This window comes from Euwallacea similis, chromosome 14 (genome assembly GCF_039881205.1).
Source record: "Euwallacea similis isolate ESF13 chromosome 14, ESF131.1, whole genome shotgun sequence".
Taxonomy (NCBI): domain Eukaryota; kingdom Metazoa; phylum Arthropoda; class Insecta; order Coleoptera; family Curculionidae; genus Euwallacea; species Euwallacea similis.
Window position 1 is genome coordinate 3,807,454 of NC_089622.1, and position 24,629 is coordinate 3,832,082.

At 32.8% G+C, this 24,629-nt stretch overlaps 4 protein-coding genes across 5 annotated transcripts in view; 1 reads left to right on the forward strand and 3 right to left on the reverse strand.

Annotated features, from left to right (window-relative positions):
• The first annotated feature begins 839 nt into the window (after positions 1–839).
• Positions 840–3,021, forward strand: LOC136413643 (uncharacterized). The gene is made up of 5 exons (XM_066397320.1): positions 840–1,176; positions 1,231–1,963; positions 2,026–2,275; positions 2,391–2,826; positions 2,903–3,021. Exons 1-5 carry the CDS (start codon positions 840–842, stop codon positions 3,019–3,021), a joined length of 1,875 nt encoding a protein of 624 aa, XP_066253417.1.
• An 8,520-nt stretch (positions 3,022–11,541) lies between these two features.
• Positions 11,542–12,288, reverse strand: LOC136413644 (uncharacterized). Its single transcript, XM_066397321.1, has 4 exons — positions 12,224–12,288; positions 11,923–12,172; positions 11,837–11,871; positions 11,542–11,806 (listed from the first exon to the last, which is right to left on the reverse strand). Exons 1-4 carry the CDS (start codon positions 12,286–12,288, stop codon positions 11,542–11,544), a joined length of 615 nt encoding a protein of 204 aa, XP_066253418.1.
• Positions 12,289–13,794: 1,506 nt separating this feature from the next.
• On the reverse strand, positions 13,795–17,907 carry loj (logjam). Its single transcript, XM_066397103.1, has 3 exons — positions 17,644–17,907; positions 16,214–16,477; positions 13,795–16,161 (listed from the first exon to the last, which is right to left on the reverse strand). The coding sequence occupies exons 1-3, from the start codon at positions 17,857–17,859 to the stop codon at positions 15,925–15,927; spliced, it is 717 nt and encodes a 238-aa protein (XP_066253200.1). The 5' UTR covers positions 17,860–17,907; the 3' UTR covers positions 13,795–15,924.
• An 844-nt stretch (positions 17,908–18,751) lies between these two features.
• The window catches only part of cv-2 (crossveinless 2), a 68,257-nt gene continuing 62,379 nt past the window's right edge, over positions 18,752–24,629 (reverse strand). For both annotated transcript variants that reach the window (XM_066397272.1, XM_066397271.1), the window contains exons 6-12: positions 23,729–23,887; positions 23,391–23,677; positions 22,989–23,136; positions 22,641–22,939; positions 22,104–22,329; positions 21,797–22,043; positions 18,752–21,273 (exon numbers count right to left, since the gene is read on the reverse strand). In XM_066397272.1, coding sequence (XP_066253369.1) covers positions 21,075–21,273; positions 21,797–22,043; positions 22,104–22,329; positions 22,641–22,939; positions 22,989–23,136; positions 23,391–23,677; positions 23,729–23,887 — 1,565 coding nt within the window. In that variant the 3' untranslated portion in view covers positions 18,752–21,074. The remainder of the gene's footprint in view (positions 21,274–21,796; positions 22,044–22,103; positions 22,330–22,640; positions 22,940–22,988; positions 23,137–23,390; positions 23,678–23,728; positions 23,888–24,629) is intronic.

Genomic DNA, 24,629 nt, shown 5'->3' on the forward strand with positions numbered 1-24,629 from the left:
AGACCACGATGCAAAAAAAAAACAGTATTTATCGCAATAAATTATTTTTTCTCACTTATCGCCTTAGTATACCTGTACACATAGCAATAAACTATTATGCCTAGTGGTGTGTACCTGGTATGTATATTTACTTGGCAATTTTCGATTCATTTTTCGCAGTTTTTTAAAATTTATTATTATTTACGTGGGATTCTTAGGTCAAATAGATCTAACCCTTTTGTATATATATAAAAACTTCTCTATTTTTACGACAAAGTCGAGGCACGATCAGGAAATCTTTGACGTGTATATAGTGATAGTACTAATATTGTTAATTAGGTTAGGCCCGTTAGTTTAAGATGAAAGAGTTGTGAGGGGGCTGATGTTGCCCCTATAGGACGCCTATGTATGTCGCAACCTGGTTAGAAGTATTTTCGTCAATTAAGAGGGTTTCATAATCGTTATCTTCATGCGATTCTGATATTTTATGATTAACGTCTAACCACCCTTTGTCGGTACTTATGGGAAAGGATAGCCGCTCTTTGTCGACGTCGATGAGAAGTGCGGCTGCGCTTTGTCGGCATATATGAAAATGTACCGACCAAGTGTTATCAGTACCAAGGTAACGTCGTAGGTGGTGTCATAAGTCGGTAATTGCTTTCTAACCAGGGTACGACACTGTTTAATTACCCTTAGTTTAGTATTTAAGAACGCTCCGAATCTAGAGAGCTCTCTTTCTTTCGAGTGGCTCACCAGAACTATTATCCGCAAGCAGAATCCAAAGTGTATCCGTTAATATCAATAAACCCTATTGTTAAAACCCTAGACAACGTTAGAAAAACCTACACTTATTTTAAATTATGGAATTTAATGATTCATTACCTTCCACATCAGCGTCGCTGAATGTTAAGTGTGTGATTTGTTCACGTGCCTGGAGGAAAGTACCTGGAAAGGCAAAATGTATCAACACGCCTGAAGACGTCCGTTTATACTCAAAAGTATTCTGTGTTGAAGTTCAACAGAATCGCACCGTGTGCGAATATTGTCGCATTTGCTTTTATAAAAAGCAAAGAATGATGGTCCTAATTCAGCAAAACGCTAGACTTCCAAATGACATCTCTAAAAATCTCGTGGTGGAAGAGTCGATTCGGATTAATATCAGCGAGGATAGCGATGATTCCGAGACAGACGATACACGTGATCCTTAAGTTAAATATAATTTAACATCTAATGAACAGGCCGAAGAATTAGTTAGTCTGAAAATCGATTGCACCTTTGCAACTGACAAATATTGCATCATATGTGCTGGTAACATAACTTCCAATTTAATGTTGATTCCCGAGAAGGCTCGTTGCCAGAGTTACGCAAAGAGAAAACTGTTTATTCCAGTTGGCGATAGATGTTATAGAAGTTACATCATTTTCGACTCATTTTTTGAGGAAGATTTAATGAAGATCAAGGTATATTCAAATATTTCTGAAATCACATCGAAAGAGCTCCCTTGCATGATGGAAAACTTAGCGATTAGTTGTGATAAAAGTTTGTTTGATCAAGTCTCGGATTTTTCTATGCCCGAAACACAATTAAAACTTTTCACAAACTTGACTTGGAAGAATTTATTGCAGTTGAAAGAAATGTTAACGTCTTTTAGAAATACTTGTAACAGAACCACCACACAGGCCATCGTTACCTTTTTATTCAAACTTAAAACCGGTAATTCACATGAACTAATTGCTTCCATTCTCCATTTACCCAATAAAGAGATGGTCTCGGAGTATATTAAATCAGTAAAATGTGCTTTTGTCCAAGATATTCTAGCTAAACACTTTGGATGTCAAAATACGGCTAGGGAAAAAATTATATATGAAACGAGTCCAATTGCTCGAACACTGTTTGAAGCTGATAATAAGGATTTAATTCTGATATGTGATGGCACTTATGCTCGATATCAGAAAAACACAAACAATGAATATCAGAGGAGATCGTTTTCAGGTCAAAAGAAAGTACCTTTGTGTAAACCATTCACGATATACCATATACCACTAGTGGTTTTGTTGTCGACATGCTTGGACCGTTCGGCGCAAACGAAAATGATGCGCGAATTTTAAGAACACTTCTGGAAGCTGAGAATACGGGATTATTCGATTTACTGAAGGCAAGGGATATTTTTGTACTGGACAGGGGATTTCGGGACGTAATAGAATATTTAAACAGTAAAGGACACAAAACAGCCATGCCAGCTCTCAGAGGCAAACGCAAACAGTTGGAGAGTTTAGAAGCCAATCGCTCGAGACTAGTAACAAAAGTCCGATGGGTCGTTGAAGCTGTTCACGGTTTTTGAAACAAAAATATCAATTACTTGACCGGAAAATAGATAATAAGATCGTCCCGACAATAAGCGAGTATTTTAGAATCGCGGCTTTTTTACAAAATCAGTTCGGCAACGATTAACTTCCGATAAAGACGCTGGTGAAGAAATCATCGCAAGGATGCAAGCGCTGGTAGATACACCGAATTATTTGGCGGAAGAAGTGGAAACAGGAAAATGGGCGCGTAAGAAAGTTATTTTCAGACGAATTACTTCAAACGCGATAAAGGATTCCCCTCAATTAACAGAAGCTCAATTAATATTACTTTTCACAGGTACTTATCAACTGGGCCAACCTAAATCGCATTTAGCAGAGATAACGAACGAGGATGGTTCCCTGAATGTTGACTACTTGAAAGAGAATGCAACTATTTTGAGAGTACAATCTCGTTCTAGGCATTGTAATCGGAAAACCTACACCTCTTTCATCGATTATACGCTAACACGAAGTGATGTATCAAGTATATGCCGTTATTGCTGTGATTGCGCGAATGGAAAGCGCACTGTCGGTTGTGGCTGCAATTATTTATTATTTATCACATGCTCGTTACTTAGCCCAAATTATCAACTCGGCCGAGATTTTAACCAACATGTTTAAGACCACTGGTTTCGTAGATGTCCAAGAAGACAGTGATACGGATGAAGACGCTGACGTCACCACCCTCCCTGAATAATAACCAGTGTTCTCAAAAACATTGAATTTCTTCCCTTCTTTCTGGGTACATAATTATGCTTACTTGCCCATCATTTTAGAGGACAGCTCTAGGGGCTCTATGCTGTATATATTGTATAGCGACGTCATTTGGTGTTGATGCTGTTTTCTGCCGCGTTAGTTATATGAATTATATGGATTCAGACTTATAAATGATTGATACTTATGTGCGTATAGTTTGAATCGTTATATCCCAAATACTGAATTTGATGAAAACCTGATTCAACGTGGGTAGATACTTCGAGAGGCCCTCTACACTGTGTGCAAAAATGGTTAGTGTACCAACATGCGAACTCCTCTAAAATCACCTAAGTTTTTTTTTTTAGATTTCGGCCCTTTGGCATCAACCGATAAATCTGCAAGTATGTATATGAAAATAAGAAGGTGGTTACTGAAGGACGCATCATTTTGCCCCACGCTGTACGATGAATAGTTCCCGAGATATGGCGTTTTAAAGTTTTCATCCTCAACCCCGTCCTACCCTTGAATGATGAGACTTAGGAAGTTGAAATTTTATGTGGTAATTCCTTTGAGTGATAGGGACAATTGGTAAAAATTTCAGATCGATCGCCCGTGGGGGCCAAATTGACCCCTTAACAGCCTTTCTTTCTTCTTTTCGTTCATTTTTTAAATGTCTTTTTCTTTTACCTTTTTTAATTTTAATCGTGTTGAGACCGTTACTGAGCGTGGATCTCGCGCTCTCTCGTTCACGGTACACTCGCCACTCGGACGGTCTCTCTCTCTACCACCGTTTAGACCTTCCCGCGTTCTCCGGCGAGTCTGGAACGTACCTTTCTAGAAGGACTGCCGAGAGATATAAAAGGTCGTCGTGACGCGGCATAGGGGAAGTATTATTCAGTAGCGTACGTCGAGGCAAAACATAGTGAAAGACGATGAAAGAGTTCTAGTGCAGTGTAGTGTTGTTTAGTATTTAGTGTATTTTTGTATTGTAGCGTTTGTATCTGTTAATTTAAACACCAGTCGATACAAAAAGAGTTTATTATATATATTGAACTTCTGGCTATAACAAGCGGCAAAAATGAACTGACTAACACTAATATATCTTACGATTAAGAAAAGCAATCGGCGATGCCGATTCTGATATTATTTGTCGCCTAAGAAAATTGACTCTAAGCAGAATCAGCGAGGAATAACAAAAAATAAATCACGCCAAATAGCGATTAGATATAAGCTTAATAAATAAAGGCTCAAATATTCTTCTAATCTAATTCAAATTTAACAGTATCCATTAAAGCTTTATATTTGTTAAGTTCCCAGACCCAACAAATCGTATTTGCGTTTCTACCTTTTTCAGCTCTTTCGCTTCTTTTGCATTCATGTCTTTATTATTAGAAAATATTTTTTAATCTTAACTCTAAACATAACGTTATGTTTCCTCATAACAACATAGTTAAATGTTAAACATTACATTTAACACAACATGTTGCTCTATTTACGTAATCTAATATGCTACTGTTCATATTCGTCAATGTTTTGGAATTTATTCCTATATTTTTCTTTAAAAATCCTTTTTGTTAAATCTATAGATAGAAAGCCAAAATCCTCTTTCCAACATAAATTAGAAATTTATTGGAATTTGGAAAATGGCATGTCAGAACCTACAAAGTCATTGTAAACTTTATTAGTGTAATGATTATTCTGTTTAAAATGCAAATAAAATTCAAATTGTTTCTAATAGCTTTCAAATCGATCAGCGTGTAATAATGACTTAAATATATACAGGACATATTTTTTGGTCTACCTCTAGTATAATATGATTTAATAGTTACTTGATTTTCTAAAATACAATCGTCGAAAACAATTAGGCCGTTAGGAGAGCAGTCATCAACCGAAATAATTTCCTCGCAATTATTATAAAAATGCGCCACTTTTCCGCCTTCAGATGTTTCAATGTTTTCATAAATTTTTTGTAATGTTCGGTATGTTGGTTGTTCAATAGATTTAGCAAAGATGTATAGATGTTTAAATGACAACCAATCCTTAGTAATTAAATTCTACAATAAGGTAGTTTTCCCACTTCCGAATGCTCCTATAATTAAGCACCTAATTGGTCGAGGAAACAATGTATCGTATTTGTACTGTTTTTCAAATGGAAATGCACTTACTGAATATTTTTTCTTAAGTTTATTCATATTTCTAATTTTTTTCTGCTTTATTTTAACAAAAATAATATTCGTACAAATAAAATAGAAAAAATGCCAATAATAAAAATATCCGCAAATTCATCTAATCTAAATCTAAGATTTGAACACCCTTTAATTTTGAAACCTGACAAGGTATGTAAACTTGGGTTGGTAAAAATAATTCTCAACAGTGTTACCACACAAAAAATTAAAAATTTTAAATTTCAATATCAGTTGGAACTTGACGGAAAAAAACTCAATACAAGAATATTTGAAATTAATGATGTGTACTCAATTGGCAATCTTAAATTACTTTTTGTTAAGTGTTTGGAGGAACTTGTTGGTGTAGCTAAAACCAGTTTACAAAAAACAAATAAAGAAATACCAAATTGGCTCGAAAATTTTGATTACTCCAAAATGAAATTGGATGTAAATTATGTAGGAGATATATGTTTATTAAGTTTTCACACGCCTTTACAAATAAAAATTATAGAATCAGGAAATTTTTGTGAAGTGCCTGGTTTAAAAGCGACAAATAGTACTTATTTCTCGCATAATCAACCATATGTTTCTCATTACAATCCCAAATTCTTAAAGCCATTAAATGCGGTAGAAATACATTTTAACATTTCCGAATTCAGTTATGCCAATCATGAATCAAATCAACACTTGCATAGTACTCCTGAGTTGTTATATACCTGTTACCTTCATAAAAGGCTAATTTCAGATATAGAATATGAAAAAACGCCACATTCGATTTTATATTATACGTCCCTCTAAGGGAGGGTTTGACAAAGATTTCAAATGTAAAACTCTCATTGTACAACAGAAATAATGACTTAATTAAAGATATTGAGCAAGTTATGACATATTTGCATTTGTTAGAAGAATAAATAGGAAATAATTTCTATATATAATAAATAATGTCAGAGCAAGAACTCATTTATTGTCGTAAGTGTAAAAAGAAGACTGAGAATATCAACGCAGTTGCAGTACAAGCGTCTAACGGGGTATGGAGACTTGCAGCACAATGCAAAATTTGTAAATCCAACAAAAGTAAGTTTATTATATCACCAAAATATGAAGCTATAACTAAAACCGGTGCAGAAATGTTACGGTATCGCCCCGACCTCCTAGGATGCGAAGCATCGGATGCTGAAAGTATTCGAAGGAAGCCTCCGGCATCCGTGTCCATAGAAGAACTTAAGGAATTGCACAACCGAGTTCGGAAAAATTTTCCTACACGAAAAATTATAACGTTAGGAATTGACGATATTTGGGCCGTTGATCTAGTAATAATGGTTAATTATGAAAAAGAAAACGATAATTTTAAATATATACTAAATGTGATTGACACATTTTCCAAGTTTGCATGGTTTGACCCTTTAAAGAAGAAAAGTGGTGTAGAAGTTACTAAAGCTTTCGAAAGAATTATAAACGCGGCGATGCGTGTAAATCATAAACCAACACATCTGCTTCATACAGGTAAAGGATTAGAGTTTAAAAACGCAACTTTTAAAACAATGTTAAAAAAATACAATATTAAAATGTATCATACGGAAAATGAACAAAAGTCGGCAATTGTCGAAATATTTAACAGAACAATGAAAGAAAAATTAAAAATCCAATTTGAAATTCTTCAAAATTTTAAATGGATTGATATTTTGCCAAAACTGTTCATGGAATATAATTATAAAAATGTGCACAGCACAATCGGTATGAAACCATTCGAAATTAAAAAAAGTAATGAAGCAGATATTCTGCTTCGATTGAGCACAAGAAATGTTACTTTCGATAAACCTAAATATAAGGTAGGAGATCGCGTACGAATAACTAATTACAAGAGTACGTTCGCGAATAAATATAAAAATAATTGGTTGAAAGAAATATTTGTTATCAATAAAGTCCAGCACATTAATCCTACCACATATAAAATTAAAGACTTAGATAATGAAGAAATTATTGGTTCATTTTATAATTACGAGTTACAACCTATTAAATTTATGTGTCCCGCTAGTCTAGATCCAAAAAAGAATAAATAATATTAGGTATCAATTAAGAGCAAACGTCTAGACTCATTAAGAATATTGATGACTAGATAAAATAAATAAAAATGTAAAAGAAGACGTACATGCCCCAGACTGATGAGGTGTGTGAGTCAGTCTTAAAAGGGACACTGCCCTTGCTTTTTCTATATGATCATAAAACGCTCTAGCTTGCATTGATATCTAGTGCTGTGTTTCATTGATACCCATTTTCCTATGAAAATCAAATACAACCAACGAAATTTTGAGAAAAAAATATTTTATTAAATAAAATATGAACGAAAATCACTTAAATGACATTACGGCTTCGGCACCATCCGATAAAAATATTTTGTATTGTGAACCATTTAATCAAAATCTCTACCCAAAAATTCCATTTCCGGAATTCAACTCTACCAATTACAAAATTAATCGAATAATGAATCAATACCAGTACCTTGATGGCGAAAGAAAGGATAGAAATCGTATTAAAAAAAAATATCGTAAAATATCGGCAGGAACTTTTGGTATTGAATGTGTAATTACACTTTCAGAACTTGGAATTATGATTGCATCTTTTGCAGTTCCAATTCTAATTCTATTCAGTGTACCAATTTCTGTTGGATTAACAATATTTATGGCGGTTTTGCGAAGTTCTAGTGGAATAATTACGAAAAAAATAAATAAGCACGCTGCAATTGGGTTGTTGGCAAAAAGTAAACTTGATTCGATAGAAGAAAAATTCTACAAAGCAATTAGAGACGGAAAAATCACAGATGAAGAGTTCAATGACATTGAACAGGAAATAAAAAATTATGGAAAAATGAAGACATTAATATTAGAAGAATACAATAAGAATAAAAAGGAACCAGCAGAAATGAGTAAAGATATTAAAATGGCATTAATTGAAAAAGGAAAGACAATTGGAAAAGCAGAAGCGTGGGAAAGTTTTAGGAAAGAATTAACCAAATAGATTCAAAGACGCTTTGCCATTTTTTAAGAGATCTAAATATCTCTTAAAAAATCATATTTAAAATATCTATATAAATAAATTAACAAAATATGAGTAAACAAATGTTTTCAAAATATTCTCAAGATGTGATTAGAGCTGAATATAAAAATGTACATCCGGTTTTAATGCTAAATGTAAATAGCGTAAACAAGAAAACTTTATTTCTAATTGATACCGGTGATAATTTCTGTACTTCTGATTTCCAGTACTTCCAGTACTGGAATGTATAAACATTAGGACGATACTAAAAATTATGGTCCAAATTCAAATGTTAAACTAATTGACAATTTTGTTGGATACCTTTTTTCTCATGTCGAAGTAAAGAAACATAATAAACTGTTAGACGAGATAGAGTTCCCCGGAATTGTAGGAACAGTTAAAGGAGCAGTATCATTTTCTGGTGCTCAAATTGCAGATGAAAGTTTAAAAAATGTAATTACTACGAACGGATATCTTTTGAATTCAGGTTTTATCTCGAGATTCAGTAGTAGAGGAAATTTTTGAGTTGTTGGCAAATTGGGGGATTTAGGTTTGGGATTTTTTTCGGACGTGAATATTTCTATCTATAAAGGTGGTTTTGAAATAACATTTACGAGAAATAATGACAACGAAGCGTTATACAGGTGGAAAAGTAAAAAGGCCGATGGTACATTACCTCATCCAGGAAAAATTGTAATTACGGAATTTTTACTAAGAGTACCAATTCTAGAGTACGACGATAATATTAAAGTTGAAATTATCAATCAATTGACTACAAGTCCCTATCAATACGTATTTAAATGTTGGCAATGTGTACAGCGCAAAAACGTATCGGGAAAAACACTACATTTAGATATCACGAACATTTATAGGAATGTAGATAATCCGGTATTTGCATTCATAGCTTTCCAAACAGATAAGACTAACGATCAATTAAAAAATAACAACTTATTTGATCATGCAAACGTAAAAAATCTTTACTTTGAAATTAACAGCAAGCGTTATCCGGAAGAATTTCTTGACTTAGATTTCGAAAATGAAAAATACGCTATTGCTTATGATATGTATATTAATAATTTCAAAAAAGTGTTTGGACTTGGTAATACAGTTCCTCTGTACACGCCTGTTTCATTCAACAATGGCCATACAATTTACTATGTAGATTTGTCTCGCTAGCCTGTCAATATCTCTGGTTTCAAAAACAAAATTATTCTTCATGTCGATTTTAACAAAACTGCCACTGCTCCAACAGGAACTTCAGAAAGAACGATGTTACGTAACTGTTGTTTCAAATGTAATTTTTCATCACGATATACTAAAAAATACTCTAAAAGAGGAAATTTAATGTTTTAAAGTGAATTTAATCTGTTATATAACTGTTACACTTACGTTACATGATTATATTGTCATTGTTCTGTTAATGTTATAAAAATGTTATTTTAATAATAATAAATAAATATTAAAATGAATCCTGAACAAAAATTAAAAATTTACGAACTAGTTGAGTACGAAAAGGGTTCTATAACAGAAATAGGACGTAAGTATAACACTTCTAGAGCGAATGTGTTACAAATTTATAATCAAATCAAACCAATATGTATAAATATGAATATATAATGAATAAACATGGACTAAAAGATCCTGTAACTAAGTTGAAAGAGGAACTTGAAAACGCTACTGCTCAAATGCAACAAATGCGTACTAGTACTAGTACGGATGTTTCACATCCTAGCAGGTCGGAACGACCTCGTACTGAAGCGCAAACACAGTGTGATTATAATGAAACGGAAGCCGGAGGCTTCCTTCGGATGCTAAAAGCTAACAGTAACAAATAGATAACAAAAAGTGAACAAAGTGAGCTATTGAGCCAATCATCAAAACAGTCAAATAATAATCATCAACCAGTGAAACATGATTCTGAATTGTTTAACGCTATAACAGAAAATGAACAGGCACCTGATAAATTTATATACAATTTAAATGATAAATATCAAAATGGTAATTTAACCAAAAAACAAGTTGAGGAAATAATTAAAAATTTAAAAATCAAACCATAAATGTGTTTGTATGTAACTAAACATCAAATATGTACAACAAAAGGACGAACTAAGAATTTTAAATGTTTTGCACGTTGCACATAACATTAAAAGATTACATAATATAATTATATAACTATGTGTTTTTTTTTTTTGGAAAAATGCTAATAAAATAATAATAATTAGACATTTAAATATATTTTTAATGAATAATACAGTCATTAAAAATAAATAATATATAAACCTCACAACTTTCATTCTTTTTCAACATGATGGCGCAATTTTACAGTTAAAATATTAACTTCTCGGCATTACAGTTTCGTTCCTAAATTAATAATTAAATTTCTGGCCACACGTGCTACAAGATCCATATTTGACATTGCGCTGAACTCAGCTAACCTGATATAATGTTATCTATTTCACACCCAAAAGAGAAAAATGCAAAGTACGTATACTTTTAACCTGTTTTTATTCTTTTAACGTGTAAAATATTTTATTTTCAGTCGAGAAGTTACTTAATACGTGGAAAGTTTATCAACAGTCAAAACTCATAATAGCGAATAGTTATCCTTGTAATGTAACAATCCCCAGTGGTATTATTCGTGGAAATCTAACATTTGTAGAAAATGAAGGAGAACGGTGAATGGACGTACGTTACGATGATAATGGTAATACATGGTCCCTATTATTACGTAATATAGCAGAAAATAGTCCAGAGGGGCTAAGCATCCTATTTACTAAGTTTAATGGCGTAATTGTACAAATGCAATTTCAAAACGAAGCCATACAGGAAATTGTACATGAAAAATATAAAATTTTCGGAAGGTAATAAGCGAGAGTTTTGCAGTTTATTGTGTACTAATTATTTAATTTTGTTTCAGGAAAGAAAATGGGCCGACCTCACCAACAACAAGCGACAGTGAATAATTATTGTTATTAATTAATTAATAAAAAATATTTTTTACTTAATTTAAATACATACAGTGCTTTTATTTCAAAATGAACCACCCTAAACAACTCTTGAATTATCTATTGTTTTAAAATTTCCAAAAACATGTCAATTGAGATGTCGAGGGGGAAACGTTTTGAGCTATATCCAATCCCCTATCTTCATCCCCTTGAGCAGGGGCGACTCACCCCTAAAATCTTAAATGGAATGGGGGCTCGAGTGATACCTCATTTTAAAGGGCATGCAAAGACCTTTTTATCTACAAAGTTTCAGCTCATTCCGTTTAGCCATTCCAAAATGGCAGCCACTTGAATTTTGCGATTTTTACAACGAAAAAATTATTTTATCAAATGTTCAAAATGCGACCCGTTATTTTCCAGACAATAATAAAGTCTATTGTCAAATTCTTTGTGAACATTAATGAAAGTTTGCCTGGTAATACCTCTGCATTCCAGTGTTATTCCGTTTTTCAGTTCTTGAATACTTTCAATTGGAGTTTTATACACTTTAGATTTTAAGTAACCCCAAAGGAAAAAGTCGAGGGGAGTAAGATTTAGAGATCTTGCTGGCCAATCTATTGCTCCTCGACGACCGATCCATTTTCTAGGAAACCGTACATTAAGCCATTCTCACACTGCTAAAGTATAATGAGGGGGAGCTCTATCCTGCTGGAAATTGAAATTTTATTCATTAAATTCCAAAACTCCATTTTGATCCACTTGATCTTGTAAAGATTGCAAAATGCGAGGATTAACTTCATTTTCTAACAGGTTCAGATACAATTGACCAGTTAAATTTTGTTCTAGAAAAAATGGCCCAATTATTTCGTTTCCCAGAATACCCGCCCAAACATTTAGTTTTTGTGGGAATTGAGTATGTCCTTCCCGAAATAAGTGTAGATTTTCATTATCGCAATACCTGCAATTGTGTTTGTGAACAAACCCATTCAAGAAAAAAGTTGCTTCATCACTAAAACAAATGTTTTTGATTAAGCTAGGGTTTTCGTCAATCCGTTAGCACATTAATTTGTAAAGTTCAATTCTTCTATCGTAGTCGTCTTCGTAGAGTTCGTACAGAATCTTCATTTTGTAGGGGAAAAACTTGTTCATTTTCAAAATTTTGAGCATAGAACCAGTCGAAATATTGGTCAAATTAACTATTATAGTTTGGGAATGGAAGAACATGGATTTACAGAGAATTGCCTAAGTACCTCAATCTGGCAAACTTCATTCACCACCCTTGCTTGTGTAGTTTTCTTGTTGCATACAGATCCAGTTTGTTCAAACTTGTGCACCAATTCGATAACATACTTATGACCGACGTTTCTATCTAAATGCCGCTCATTAAAAACTCTAGCCGTTCTACGAGCGCATTGATTTTCGGCTCCGTAAAGGAAAATTATTTTCGTTTTTTCAGCCAAAGTTTACACCATTTTAAATAATAATTTCAAACTATCTAATAAATGAATATTCTAACAGTAACGTTAAAATAGTACTAAGTACTCCTAAAAACTAGTGTTTGTTGCTTTGATATCAGAAGAATGCAAGGCATTTGGTATTTCTTTAAAGTTATTGTCTGGAAAATAACGGGTCGCATTTTGAACATTTGATAAAATAATTTTTTCGTTGTAAAAATCGCAAAATTCAAGTGGCTGCCATTTTGGAATGGTTAAACGGAATGAGCTGAAACTTTGTAGATGAAAAGGTCTTTGCATGCCCTTTAAAATGAGGTATCACTCGAGCCCTCATTCCATTTAAGATTTTAGGGGTGAGTCGCCCCCTGCTCAAGGGGATGAAGATAGGGGATTGGACATAGCTCAAAAAGTTTCCCCCTCGACATCTCAATTGACGTGTTTTTGGAAATTTTAAAACAATAGATAATTCAAGAGTTGTTTAGGGTGGTTCATTTTGAAATGAAAACACTGTACATACATTTTTGCAGCATTACTAAGACTTTGCGTGGACTCTTCGAGTCCGTATACCAATCAAAATAATGAAAAAATATTTGTAAATTTAGTCATTTGATTCCATATTTCACATGTTTAGTAATAATCTTTTTAAAGGATACGTAGGATTCGCGTTTGGCGTGCACCGTTACATTTGGTTACATTCAGTTGTCTACATTAGAGTAATAACTTTTCTACGGGCGCAAAGCGCCCTATATTAGGAAACGGAAGCCGAAGTCTTCCTTTGGACACAGGACGCTTCACGCTGTGTCCGTTCTTCGAGTGCCTTGCCACCTTAACGAATGCAAAGTGCCTTATAGGATGCTGAAGGCATCCGTATAACAAAACATGCACCTAAACGTCTTCCTCCCACTCGTCATATCTTATGCAAAGTAACTTTTTTGGAAAAATAAAAAAAAACGGAATACATTTCTGTAATTTTCCCCAGGTAGGTACCTGGGGATTTAAGAAGGTTTTTGATGCCTTTGCTTAAAAGTTTTTCCAATGGATTGGGTGAGACAAAAAGATTAGTACGGTGGGTTTTTGGCGGTGATTGGGAGCTAGGTAGGTACCTGGGGATTTAGAAAATTTGAGTTGAATGAAGTGGAATTTTGGGGTGTGGGGTATAACAGCCCACCTACTACTCGCGTGTTTGTTGTTCTCGCCTGCTACCCGAGTACATTTTACACTTGTGCATTAAAAATTATTTTCTTCGCTTTTTATGTAAATAACTATATTTTTATTAACAGGCAGTGATTGTCTTTTTATTAAAATTTTATTTTTAACCATTTTATAATATTACTCTGTATATAAAAGATTTACCTATATAAAATAAATTGATCGTTTTTTACATATAAAAATATACATACAAAAGTAGTGTCACTCATTTTTTTAATCCATTAAATGTAACATTTCAACAAGAATCTCACAAAAATAGGCTAACATAAAGAATATTCCTTGAACTAACAATAAATTATTTTTAACATAAAGCAAAAACGAAAAAAAACAGTAATCTACGGTTTATAAATACTCATAATTAACCACATTGTCTTTTATCTTGAACTTTTACATCATATGAACCGTTCTTAATAGTTAAGGAAATACTGAAGACATTAAAATATAGTAAATGTAGAAATGCGACAAAACAGTTTAAAATTGATATGATATATGTATGTCTTAAATAGTATAGAGATGTAATTCTAAAATGAGAGAGCACGAAGATACTAAAAGAAATATGGAAAATTGTAAAAAAATTGTTCAAATAGAGTCCCACATTCGATGGACGTTTTTCAAGAACGGTTGAGAGAGCGACAGTGAAAATCTAATCATACAGGAACGTGAAAATCCTTTCAATATTTAAAATATTTTAAACATTACCTACATTATTGTATTTTTGGAACTTTTCAAAATTATGAAAATATTTCATGAAGCATATTCTATTCTCTTTTTCAATGATTTTTAAACGACCTTCAAAAGTTCAAAATGTGTCATATTTTAATATTTTAACGTCCAAAAATTCAATAATATAGGGATTAATCATTTAACATTTTAATGTTTTTGCTGCTTTGCCAGAGAAATAACAATATTGCACCTTTCAGAACATCTTTGAAATATATCGCATTTTCACTTTCCTATACCATTAAATATTCAAAGTAATTCTCCAAAAACATCTAACATTTCATCGAGTGCAAGACACCCTGTGTATTATAACAGTGGTTCAAAGAAGAAGACAAAAGAAAATTAATGGAACTCGTAAGAGTGAGATTTCAACTCATTTAGAAAAACATATTTTTAAGGTAAAAAAATTCTCCAATTTTGTTTGTCACTAGCGATTTGGCGTCGAAATGACGTTTTTATTTAATTATTACTCTAGGGAGATTGAAAATGGAAGACGTTTGGTTAAATATAAATAACATAAATTATATCAAGCTCAACAGATTTTATAGGATTTAAATTCACATAGGAATGTTCTTATTCCCTGGATTCCTTTTAGGAATGTAAGTAGGTACCATAAAATAAAACCAAAAATATTTGACTTATGTGGTAAATTAGTGGTCCATTTTGAATAATTAGTATAATTATTCTTGATTGGTTTTACCATTTTATTCTTTTTAGTGTTCTCAACCACCTTAATTTGTGGATAAATCATTCTTAAAAACAATTAAGGTTTTTTACACAAAAACTTTAACCAAATTCAACTCAAAATGGTTTCAATACTCCATGAATATGTGGCAACTGTTTACAAAAATCATCAATATGGAAGCAACACTTCTTTTCAAAATAATACTCTTAAAGTGGCGTTTCCGCGTCTCCATTTGTTTCACTCGTAAAAAATATGAAATTTCTTAACGTACTTAAAATACTAACTAATGCTGTGTCTTAAAATATCGGATACATATTTTAAGCTGGATGGAATATTTTTCAAGGATCAAAACAATATCTATGGCTTTATTATTAAAAAAAAAACAAGTAAAACATAGTAAAGCAGTTTTGTTTTTTCATCTGCAAAGTTTTTTTTATTCTATCGGGTTGGAACTTCCTATGTATTTCCAGTTTTAGATTTTTTATGACCAACCTCTACGCATATCTCATTTAATACTACATTTTCACGGAATCCTGAAATCGTTTTAAATCCAGAACTATTTATCGTTTCCAAGAGGTACCTATTAAAATCATAATTAAATCTCAAGAAAGGGTACCTGCAATAATCATACTAAAACATGGACATGTAAACCATTTCTTCCTGATTCACAATTTCCAAGACCCCCCTTTCTGCTTAAATACCTGTCTTACTATAACCACCTTTCCTGCCTCCCAAATCAAATAACTTCCTCACAAAATACACCTGAATTATCATGGTTCCTGCTATCACAATAATCTGAATCAAAGACCATCTCACAACATATGTATTATTGGCAGACAATAAATTCATGTCCCAAGCCTCCCGTCCTCTTGTGTGGTGTTGGAATTGCAACATTAAGTTTATGTTGCGCTCCGCATTCATGATTGTCGACTATAATGGATTTAAGTGCGTAAAAAAACTTATAGGAAAAAGAAAAACATACAGTGAAATTCTCCATGTTCATATTGAGCTCCTCAACATCCTTAGTGTATTGCTCCCATAAATCGTATCTAACGACGGTTATGTAGATATTGACTAGTTTGCCGGCAAATTTCGAAAACTGGTTATCGATACATACAGAATAATATCCACCAGTGGCGGATTGATCTTGGTATTCGCTATTAGCTTTCCATTGATATGGGTGAACAATTTCGCCATTGGGGTTTCGGACTGCAAAACCTGCCATGCCATCACCTCCTCTGACAACCTGAAGAAATGTTTATGCGTTTTATGTTATAAAGGAAAGATAAAAGTGTAATAGTTACCAAGTTTCAATTATATATTGATTTACAACAAATTTCAACACTACAAAGGTAGTGTTGAAATTTGGCAAATCATTACAGATACATTCCTTTCGCATAGTTGTTAAAAAAGATCTCATAATATCAACTTACCCTATATAGCAAATATGCTTGAAGATATTAAATATTGCCAAAATTACTTTTTTATATTCTGAGTTAGATTTTTTTGTTGCACACTTACTCCAAATTTAAGCTTCATTTGATAAGAGAAAACCTTGGTTAAACTTTGCAAAAAATATGCAAAACATTTCAAACCACTTTGTAAAGGACTATTTTATTCAAATGAGAGAATTTTTTGCCTGCCGCTTTAATTTAGCGCTAACCGCATAGCAATATTTTATTGCGTTTTCAAGTATAATTTTAAGTTTGGAATAAAAAATTGCATTACACATTGACTTGGACAGCTGTTTATTTAAACTATCTCAGAGCCTAACAAATTTGGATATAACCGATACACTGATAAATTCTATGTTTCAATGTTCATTTTAAAGAATGTGAATAATAAGTATTTGAAAAGAAAATTATATCAGGTGTTTATATTGATATGAGAATGAGCCATAACAGTTCATCAGTATAATGTGGTGTGTCTGGAGCATGATTTGAACCAAATTTGATTTAATCCAGGTCATGTTAGCTACCTAATCATTTCATCTTAAAATGAACATTAAAAACTTAATATGCATCTGTGTGATGTCTCATTATTTGTGTCCAGTTTGGTTGATATCTTATCAGCTTATGTATCTCTCAAAATACTCAATAACATGCTGAAATATGAATAATACTAAATATAATAAATGAGATAACTGCCTCAGTAAAAACATATGGGCAGGAATCAATTAATGCTTGATAATTCCCCAAGAGTCGAAGATCATGTAATCAGAGCGTTTAAATTGAATTTGTATAATTCAATAATGTAGACTGTATTACTAAGGCGGCCCTTTTTTCAGCCTTAACATCTTAAGACATAGGAAACAAAATACCTGTTATGGACTATACTTATAAAGGTCTCTTAAATAACATAATTAATTTCTTGTGTAAAACCACGCAAATCCTATTCACACTCATCGCTTACCTGAAAACTAACGTAGAAAGTAGCCCCCGGGTTAACATATTGAAAGTAACAATCCTCTTTTCCTGGGTCTATGTGGACCTTATAGTCCATGGCAACTGCAGGGAGGTTTTCATACCATGGGACCGTGGGTTCTGTGCTAGAAACAATTCGAATATCCACACAAAAACACAAGAAAATTAAGAAAACAAGGGGTAACGTGGCGAATTTGGGGCCCATGGTGAAAACCAGATTGTTGTGTTGACGAAAGTTGACGTTAATTTGTGAGGTTATGTCTTGAAAATTACTTTGCGTGCTTCGTATATATTTATCTTTGTTAAAAGCATACATGTAACGAGTATGAATAGATTATAGAGTAAATATGTAAGTTAATACATTTGGTGTATATAGGGTTGTCTAATAGAGGGAAGAGCGGATTTCTAAAATTTTAAAATATCCATTTAAGTCCTCTTTAATGACCTCTAAAATTATCTTAATTTCAGTTCACTTTGTATTAAATATTTTATGAAAACAGAAATTACCTTGTTTTCGAAATGTTGCTGGAAAAATCCGGTTTTACTTTCAATCTTTGTTGAGAATAAATCAGATTTCAAACTAAATCTTATTTGAACTCCTCATGAAATGGGAGCCATGAAGAACTCTGTACCGGGCAAAAACGATTTCAATACTCCACACGAACATCGCATTTTCAATTGTAATAATTAATTTTGCTTAGGATCACAACTGAACAAAAAAACAGTATTTTTATCTTTATACAATTCCGAAACATCTCACAAAAAGCCAACTTTTACTCATAGTCAGCAACAGATACTTTAAAAATACCAAAAATTTAATCGTTAATTATAATATTAAAGTAATTTTAAATACAAAACGACATGCATAGATTCAGCAAAAGAATGAATCGAAGAAAGCAAGAGTTTCAAAATTTTTATGCTTTCATTAGCTATTTCTCTAGCAGCTTTAGCAAAACTCTCTTTAATAGTTTCCTGGTGAAAGTTTTTAATTTGACCAAATAAGTGAAAAAAATTATACGAGCTAGAATGGGTTAGAAGTAAGAGCGAACGAAGGAATGAGGTAAATACTCAGAGCAAGAAAAAAGAAAAAATGGCTAATATTTTACATACAATTTATTTATTAAATATTTTAGTAGACGAGACTTTTATATGCAACAGTAACTTTTACAAAAATGCAAAATGCTATAGAAATAAATTATTAAGTATATCAACACAAGTGCGATGCGAAAAAAAAACGAAACAAGTCATAAATAAGTAAGAGAGGTACAACGAAAACGTAGTGGTACAAAATAAGACATGATAAGTAATAGTAGTAAACGCGAGAGGAATATTAGGTTTTCACCTTTGGACGAAAATATACACGAAATTATGATAAAATTAATGAATATACAAAATCGTTGTCAATATTACAAAATAAATATCTTTGTAATAGTGACAAATGGTCTGAATGTTACAAATAAAAATCTAATTTATTGTAACCTAAAAATTAGTAAATTCATGGATCAAGAATATTTTAAAACTGTTCTATAAAAATACACGAAATAGGAACTAAATGACGTATAAGTATTTCACGCAATATCAAATATTAACCTGCAATACAAGATATTGCGCTATAAACACATACAATTTTTTCATAAATTTGGCATCAACATAATATACAAAAAGAAAAACATTAAAGTTAAGATACTCATCAGAAGCTATAAATATGATTCAATAACAATATTTAATTCCGTAAATCCTTTCTATCTACATTACACCTTAACCCTTCTTTCGTTAAAATTACGCACTACTTTTAGGAACAATATTTATAATTATTATAATATAATCATATGAAAACTGGTCTGCGTCAGTATTCCAATCTTGTTACAAAGTTTTATTAGAGATCGCAAATTTTAAAAATATACACTTAGACAATATAAACAAATAGTATTTATTATTTTAAATTTTATACTTAAAATAACCATACTAAAACGTATATACCAAACAATTGTTTAAAGGCAAACAATCGTGCAAATTGGGGATGCAAATAATAATAATAAGTGGATGAAATGCAACCCTTCGCGTTTAAATGTCTTTGGTAGATATTTTAATTTTGGAAAATATATAAATGCAAAAGATAATTTTTAGATGCGTTTAAATGCAAAAATGTTTTTTATATTGTTTCACAAATATTTAAATATAAAATAATATTGTCAAAATGCATTTTGATGGAGAAAAAGGAAGAATATCTATTTTGTGGTATGTTGCAAGGATTTTCTTTTATTCATTCTACATACGGAGTGATTGGTTAACAGTAGGAAATCCGGAAGATAGAGATACTACACTTCAAATGAAGACTATAGACGCAAACATTCATTACCCGAAACAATTCAAATTTCCATGTGGCATTATCAAAAGGTATTATTCTTGATTTTTTTTTTAAATCGCATAGGAATACCACAATGAAACAAAAATATGTAATTAGCGGAAACATGGTTGCTTTTTCAGGTTTTTAACTAAGTTTCATGTTAAACGTGCAGGCTAAAAAGTTATTAACTGTAAATGTAGGCAAGATTAGTAGTAAATAGCGCTTTTTATGTGTGACACGGAAACTGCGGAACCACTTTTTTCAACCATTCGTCGACTAAAGAGACAATTTCACGAATTTTCGAGTTCCTCGTCAAGAACAATTGCAAAAAAACTAATTGGAGTTTTGACTTTCAACATTCTGTATTTAAAAAATTATCATCTTTCGGCGATTTTCAACAATTTGATGTGTAGTGTCGTAGTAGTTTCATTCCCCATTGTTAATGAGTCACCTTGAATAACATATTGTAGTTAATGTGTTGATAAGTGACAAACTAATAAAACAATATAATAGGAGAATAATAATAAGACTAAAAACACTCGGTCTACTTGATGTTGCAATCCAGAACTTTTAATTTTGTCAAACCGATCTTTGCATTGTTCTTGCAACACACACACGTTAGGTACCTTATCAAGAGCAACAGTTCGCATGGCAAATTTCTACCATTTTAAGTGAATATTTACAATAATCATATTAATACTTTCAATAGTATATACGCTACGACATATTCAAAAATAGATAAAATAAGAATACCTCTACAGGGTGTTTAAAAAAAAGTGAGTAGCCTCCTAAGTCCTCTTTAGAAGGTTATTTAGGTCACTCCACGTTTAATTCTTCATTATAGGAATGTAGGAAACAGTTATTACTCAATGCTTTTCAAAAACACCCCTAACACCAAGCCAACATCCACCATTGCAACAAACACTACCCTCTATACAACTCTATAAACTTAAACAGATCCGCTCTTTTATTTAATAATAATAGTAATTATTCTACTCAGCAACATTTCAAATACTGAAAATGACTAGTGGTCAAATGAGACTCCGTCTTGTCTAACTTGTAATATTGTAATCCTACTGGATGGGAATAGGGGTTCGGGAGTTGTGAGGCGAACTCGCCCTCGTCCTTGATAAGGTCAGATCTGCGTATTTGACGAACTCCTCTGAGGACGTAGATTGAGAAGACGAGTGCTGTTTGTGGTGTCCTCGATTAAGTTTGGAAAAGTGGGGGTTGGTACGGTGAGAGTGATGGTGAGAGTCGCATTTGCTGTACCTGGGACAAAGGGAAAATGTCCTTTTAGTAAACATTTTGTATTTTAATAATTTCAACTTTAAAGAGGATAATTCTCTGCCTTGCAAAATTTATATGTACGCTCTAAGGAAACTTTGAAAATATTAATTTTTTAATACTGAACATCAAATTGGAAAAAATATAAGGTTTGTCCAATGTGGAGTGTAAAGAGGAAAACGTTCTCTCTCGTAAAATCTAAATATTTCAAGACTTTCTGATTATTTTTCCATCACTTCCACGTAAGTCACACATTCTTGAGAAAACTCCAAAAATACTCTAATTAGTAATGCAGAAATCCTTAGAAACTTTAATAGCTTTTAGGATTTTTGAATAGTTGTATTTATTATTTTTATATATCATCACACATGTTGCATCTACTAGTGAGAACTGCACTGAAATATAGGGCGATTGAGGATGAGAGTATTACAATTTACTTGCAGCAATAAGCCTATTCGAAAACGTGGACAATTGATTAATTTCCTTTGATTACAAATTTAATACTCACTTTTGCCAATTTGAAAATTTCACTCCTAATCTCTGGCATTCTCTAGCATAAGCCATAAGACTTTCGCAGTAGCATTTGCCATGTAGGCAGTTGTACATGTCCATCTTGCAGGCCTTGTAGTATTTGCTGTTGCTAAGCTTGGGTTCGCACGCTGAGAAAATGTCTTCGTTGAGGTACTGACAATACTGAGTTTCGCGGTGTGGTTTTCTGGTCGATTTCACCTTTTTGGCACATTCGGACTTCTTGCCTACAGGGAAATGTTTTGTAGTAGAAAACATAAAACATTTCGTTGATTTGAAATTCTTACCAACACACCATGATGTGCCAAACTCAGTCAAACTCTGCTCGTTCAAAATTCTTCCATTTTTAGTGCGAAGGTCATCTTGGACGTCTCCATTGAAGTTTCCACACAAACCGCACAGTTTCCCTTTGTAAGTGGGAGGTACGGTAACTTCCAGAAAACTGCGACCGTTCCAGACTATCACCACATCATTCTGAAGCCGCACTTCAATGAAATCACGCTCATTGGTCACCTGAAAAATTATGAATTTCTATTGGCTGTAGAATATGTAAATGGCAGTTTTATTGTATATCATAGGCATTAAAATGTTGAAAACTGAATTTAATTTAATTATTATACGTCAGAAGCGCCTTTAAAAAGTTTAAAAGAATAGAGAGAACTGGGAAGAAATATGGGCTTGAAGGACTGGAAATTATTCGAATATTCATTTATTTTAGTGTTCTTTGTATTAAACGAGCATTTAAGTAGTTATTTGAATAGCCCAAAAATATTCGAATACCTTTATTCGATTAACAAAATCAAGTAGTTAGCTTTAATTCTTACCCTGAACTTTCCTTCTTTTTTATACTCCTTTTTGTAAGTTACGGGTATTTTCTGCCCATTATATTTAACCCTGAGCCTCTGCTGTAAATTCAACCGAACATCTCCAAAAGTTATAGCCACTCTCTTAGTAATAGTCGAGTCCATATATTTGTTGGTGAGTTCGTTGGCGACTTTAATGGAGAACGTTCCATTATCACAATCCTCGATAAACTGGTACTTCCCAACGCCCTTAAACGTGTATATTTTTCCATCGAAAGTTTTGTAATGGGGGTCTCCAAAGGCCATACAAGCCCCTTCATCTATTAAAAAAATGATTTAGTACTGCTTTAAGATGCGTTAAGCGCATACTTTCAACACATCTCTTGCAGCATTCCCCAGGTATTTGGATAGTTTTCATTCCTGCTGGGCACCGGTTACAGGTCGTTCTGGCACAGCTTACTATACCTGAATTACAATTGCAAGAACTGCAAACATCCATTGGCCAAGTGTCACCATCCTACCTAACAAATAATGATTAAATAATTTTGTACGGGGTCTGCTAGAAATTGAAACTTAAATTCAAAGTATTCAACTTCTAGCATTTTCTAGAAATTATATAATCTGAAACGAATTTTACACTTCGCAATGCTTAAAAAATTTCAGTGTGAGTAATACTTCCTATATTATTCATAAATTTGAACAAGAAATAGGTTATCGAGAACAAGCTTTATATATTTTTGGATTAAAAAATAATATCTGGTTTCTACATGCCTCATAAGGTCTTCCGTTATAATGGCATTGCGTGACGGCTTCGTCGACTAGAGATTTGATGCAAGTAGGGCAACATAAACCAGGACGGACTTTTTGGTTTTCCAGGGCGCAATCCAGAACCGGACAAGTTCTTCTAGTGCACACCGAAGTACTGTTGACACATTTGCAACCAGTACATTTATCGAGAACGTATTGCTCTTCCTCCCTATAGATATCGCGTCCTACTGGGCATCTGTCCTTTGGGATGATTATGGTCCGCGTCCCATTACACCTTGGACAGCACTCGCCTAAAAAATTTTCTCTTTAAATCCTCATTCTAGATTATTGCAATAATTTACCTGAAGCTTTGTACTGCATTCTCTCGATACACTGCAGCACTGGACACGCTTTCTTGGTGCAGGTCAATTGACCCTTACTGCATCTGCATTTTAGGCAAGGATCGTTTTCTGATATGACATCTCTGTCTTCGGCGACCACTTGACCACTCATTTTGCAAACTAAAAATGGAAAATTTGCTGACATTTACCCATACACGGAAAGCAAACGAATCAAGGTAAGTAATAAAAATGTGATAAAATATCAGACCGCAGAAACAACTTTCATTAACAGGATATGTAATAAAAATGTGCATGTCAACAGAATCACAATCAAACTGTAAAAAAACCGAGAACCTATTGTGCATTGTCTCATTTGCATGCATTGTCTCAAGGGGAGGTGCGCATATTTAAAATTAAAATTGGTCATTAAGAGGAACAAAACTATGGTCGGATGCATATAAAAAATAATTGAAATATAAAACGTTCATTAATAAATATGCGCTTTTAATACTTGGATAATAATATAGGCATGTTGGAATTTTAATTGCAATGAAAATTCTGGTTAGATGCAAAAAATTGTAGACATACAGCATGGCTTATGTAAATCTGCAAGAACTTAGAAATAAATGAAATATAAAGTATGTAAGAGGCTGAGAAGAAGAAAAAGCAAGGCGTGATGATTTTAGAAAACTAACGAATTCGAATTAAAATTTTCTCTTAAATACAGCGTAAACCAAATTTTTTCGGCAGGCGATAATCTCAAAACTCCGTAGAGATAAAAGAAGAATACCTGTGCCCCCATCTTATAAATTTTGTACGCATCTATACCGTTTTTCTATTTACAAGGGTTGAAATGACTGCTTGCTTGAATAAACAATACAGGGTATATCTGCATTTATTTCTTATTATATTACATTATTTT

What these genes read in the sequence shown, in the direction of transcription:
- LOC136413643 (XM_066397320.1), top strand. Translation starts at nt 840, where the DNA reads ATGGAATTTAATGATTCATTACCTTCCACATCAGCGTCGCTGAATGTT. An exon ending in TTCCGAGACAGACGATACAC is followed by an intron (nt 1,177 to 1,230) that starts GTGATCCTTAAG and finishes CCGAAGAATTAG; the next exon opens with TTAGTCTGAAAATCGATTGC. An exon ending in AAGCCAATCGCTCGAGACTA is followed by an intron (nt 2,276 to 2,390) that starts GTAACAAAAGTC and finishes CGAGTATTTTAG; the next exon opens with AATCGCGGCTTTTTTACAAA.
- LOC136413644 (XM_066397321.1), bottom strand. Translation starts at nt 12,288, where the DNA reads ATGAAGATTCTGTACGAACTCTACGAAGACGACTACGATAGAAGAATT. An exon ending in ATTGAACTTTACAAATTAAT is followed by an intron (nt 12,173 to 12,223) that starts GTGCTAACGGAT and finishes CATTTGTTTTAG; the next exon opens with TGATGAAGCAACTTTTTTCT. An exon ending in CCTCATTATACTTTAGCAGT is followed by an intron (nt 11,807 to 11,836) that starts GTGAGAATGGCT and finishes ACGGTTTCCTAG; the next exon opens with AAAATGGATCGGTCGTCGAG.
- loj (XM_066397103.1), bottom strand. Translation starts at nt 17,859, where the DNA reads ATGGGCCCCAAATTCGCCACGTTACCCCTTGTTTTCTTAATTTTCTTG. An exon ending in CTTTCTACGTTAGTTTTCAG is followed by an intron (nt 16,478 to 17,643) that starts GTAAGCGATGAG and finishes ACATTTCTTCAG; the next exon opens with GTTGTCAGAGGAGGTGATGG. An exon ending in TGAACATGGAGAATTTCACT is followed by an intron (nt 16,162 to 16,213) that starts GTATGTTTTTCT and finishes AATCCATTATAG; the next exon opens with TCGACAATCATGAATGCGGA.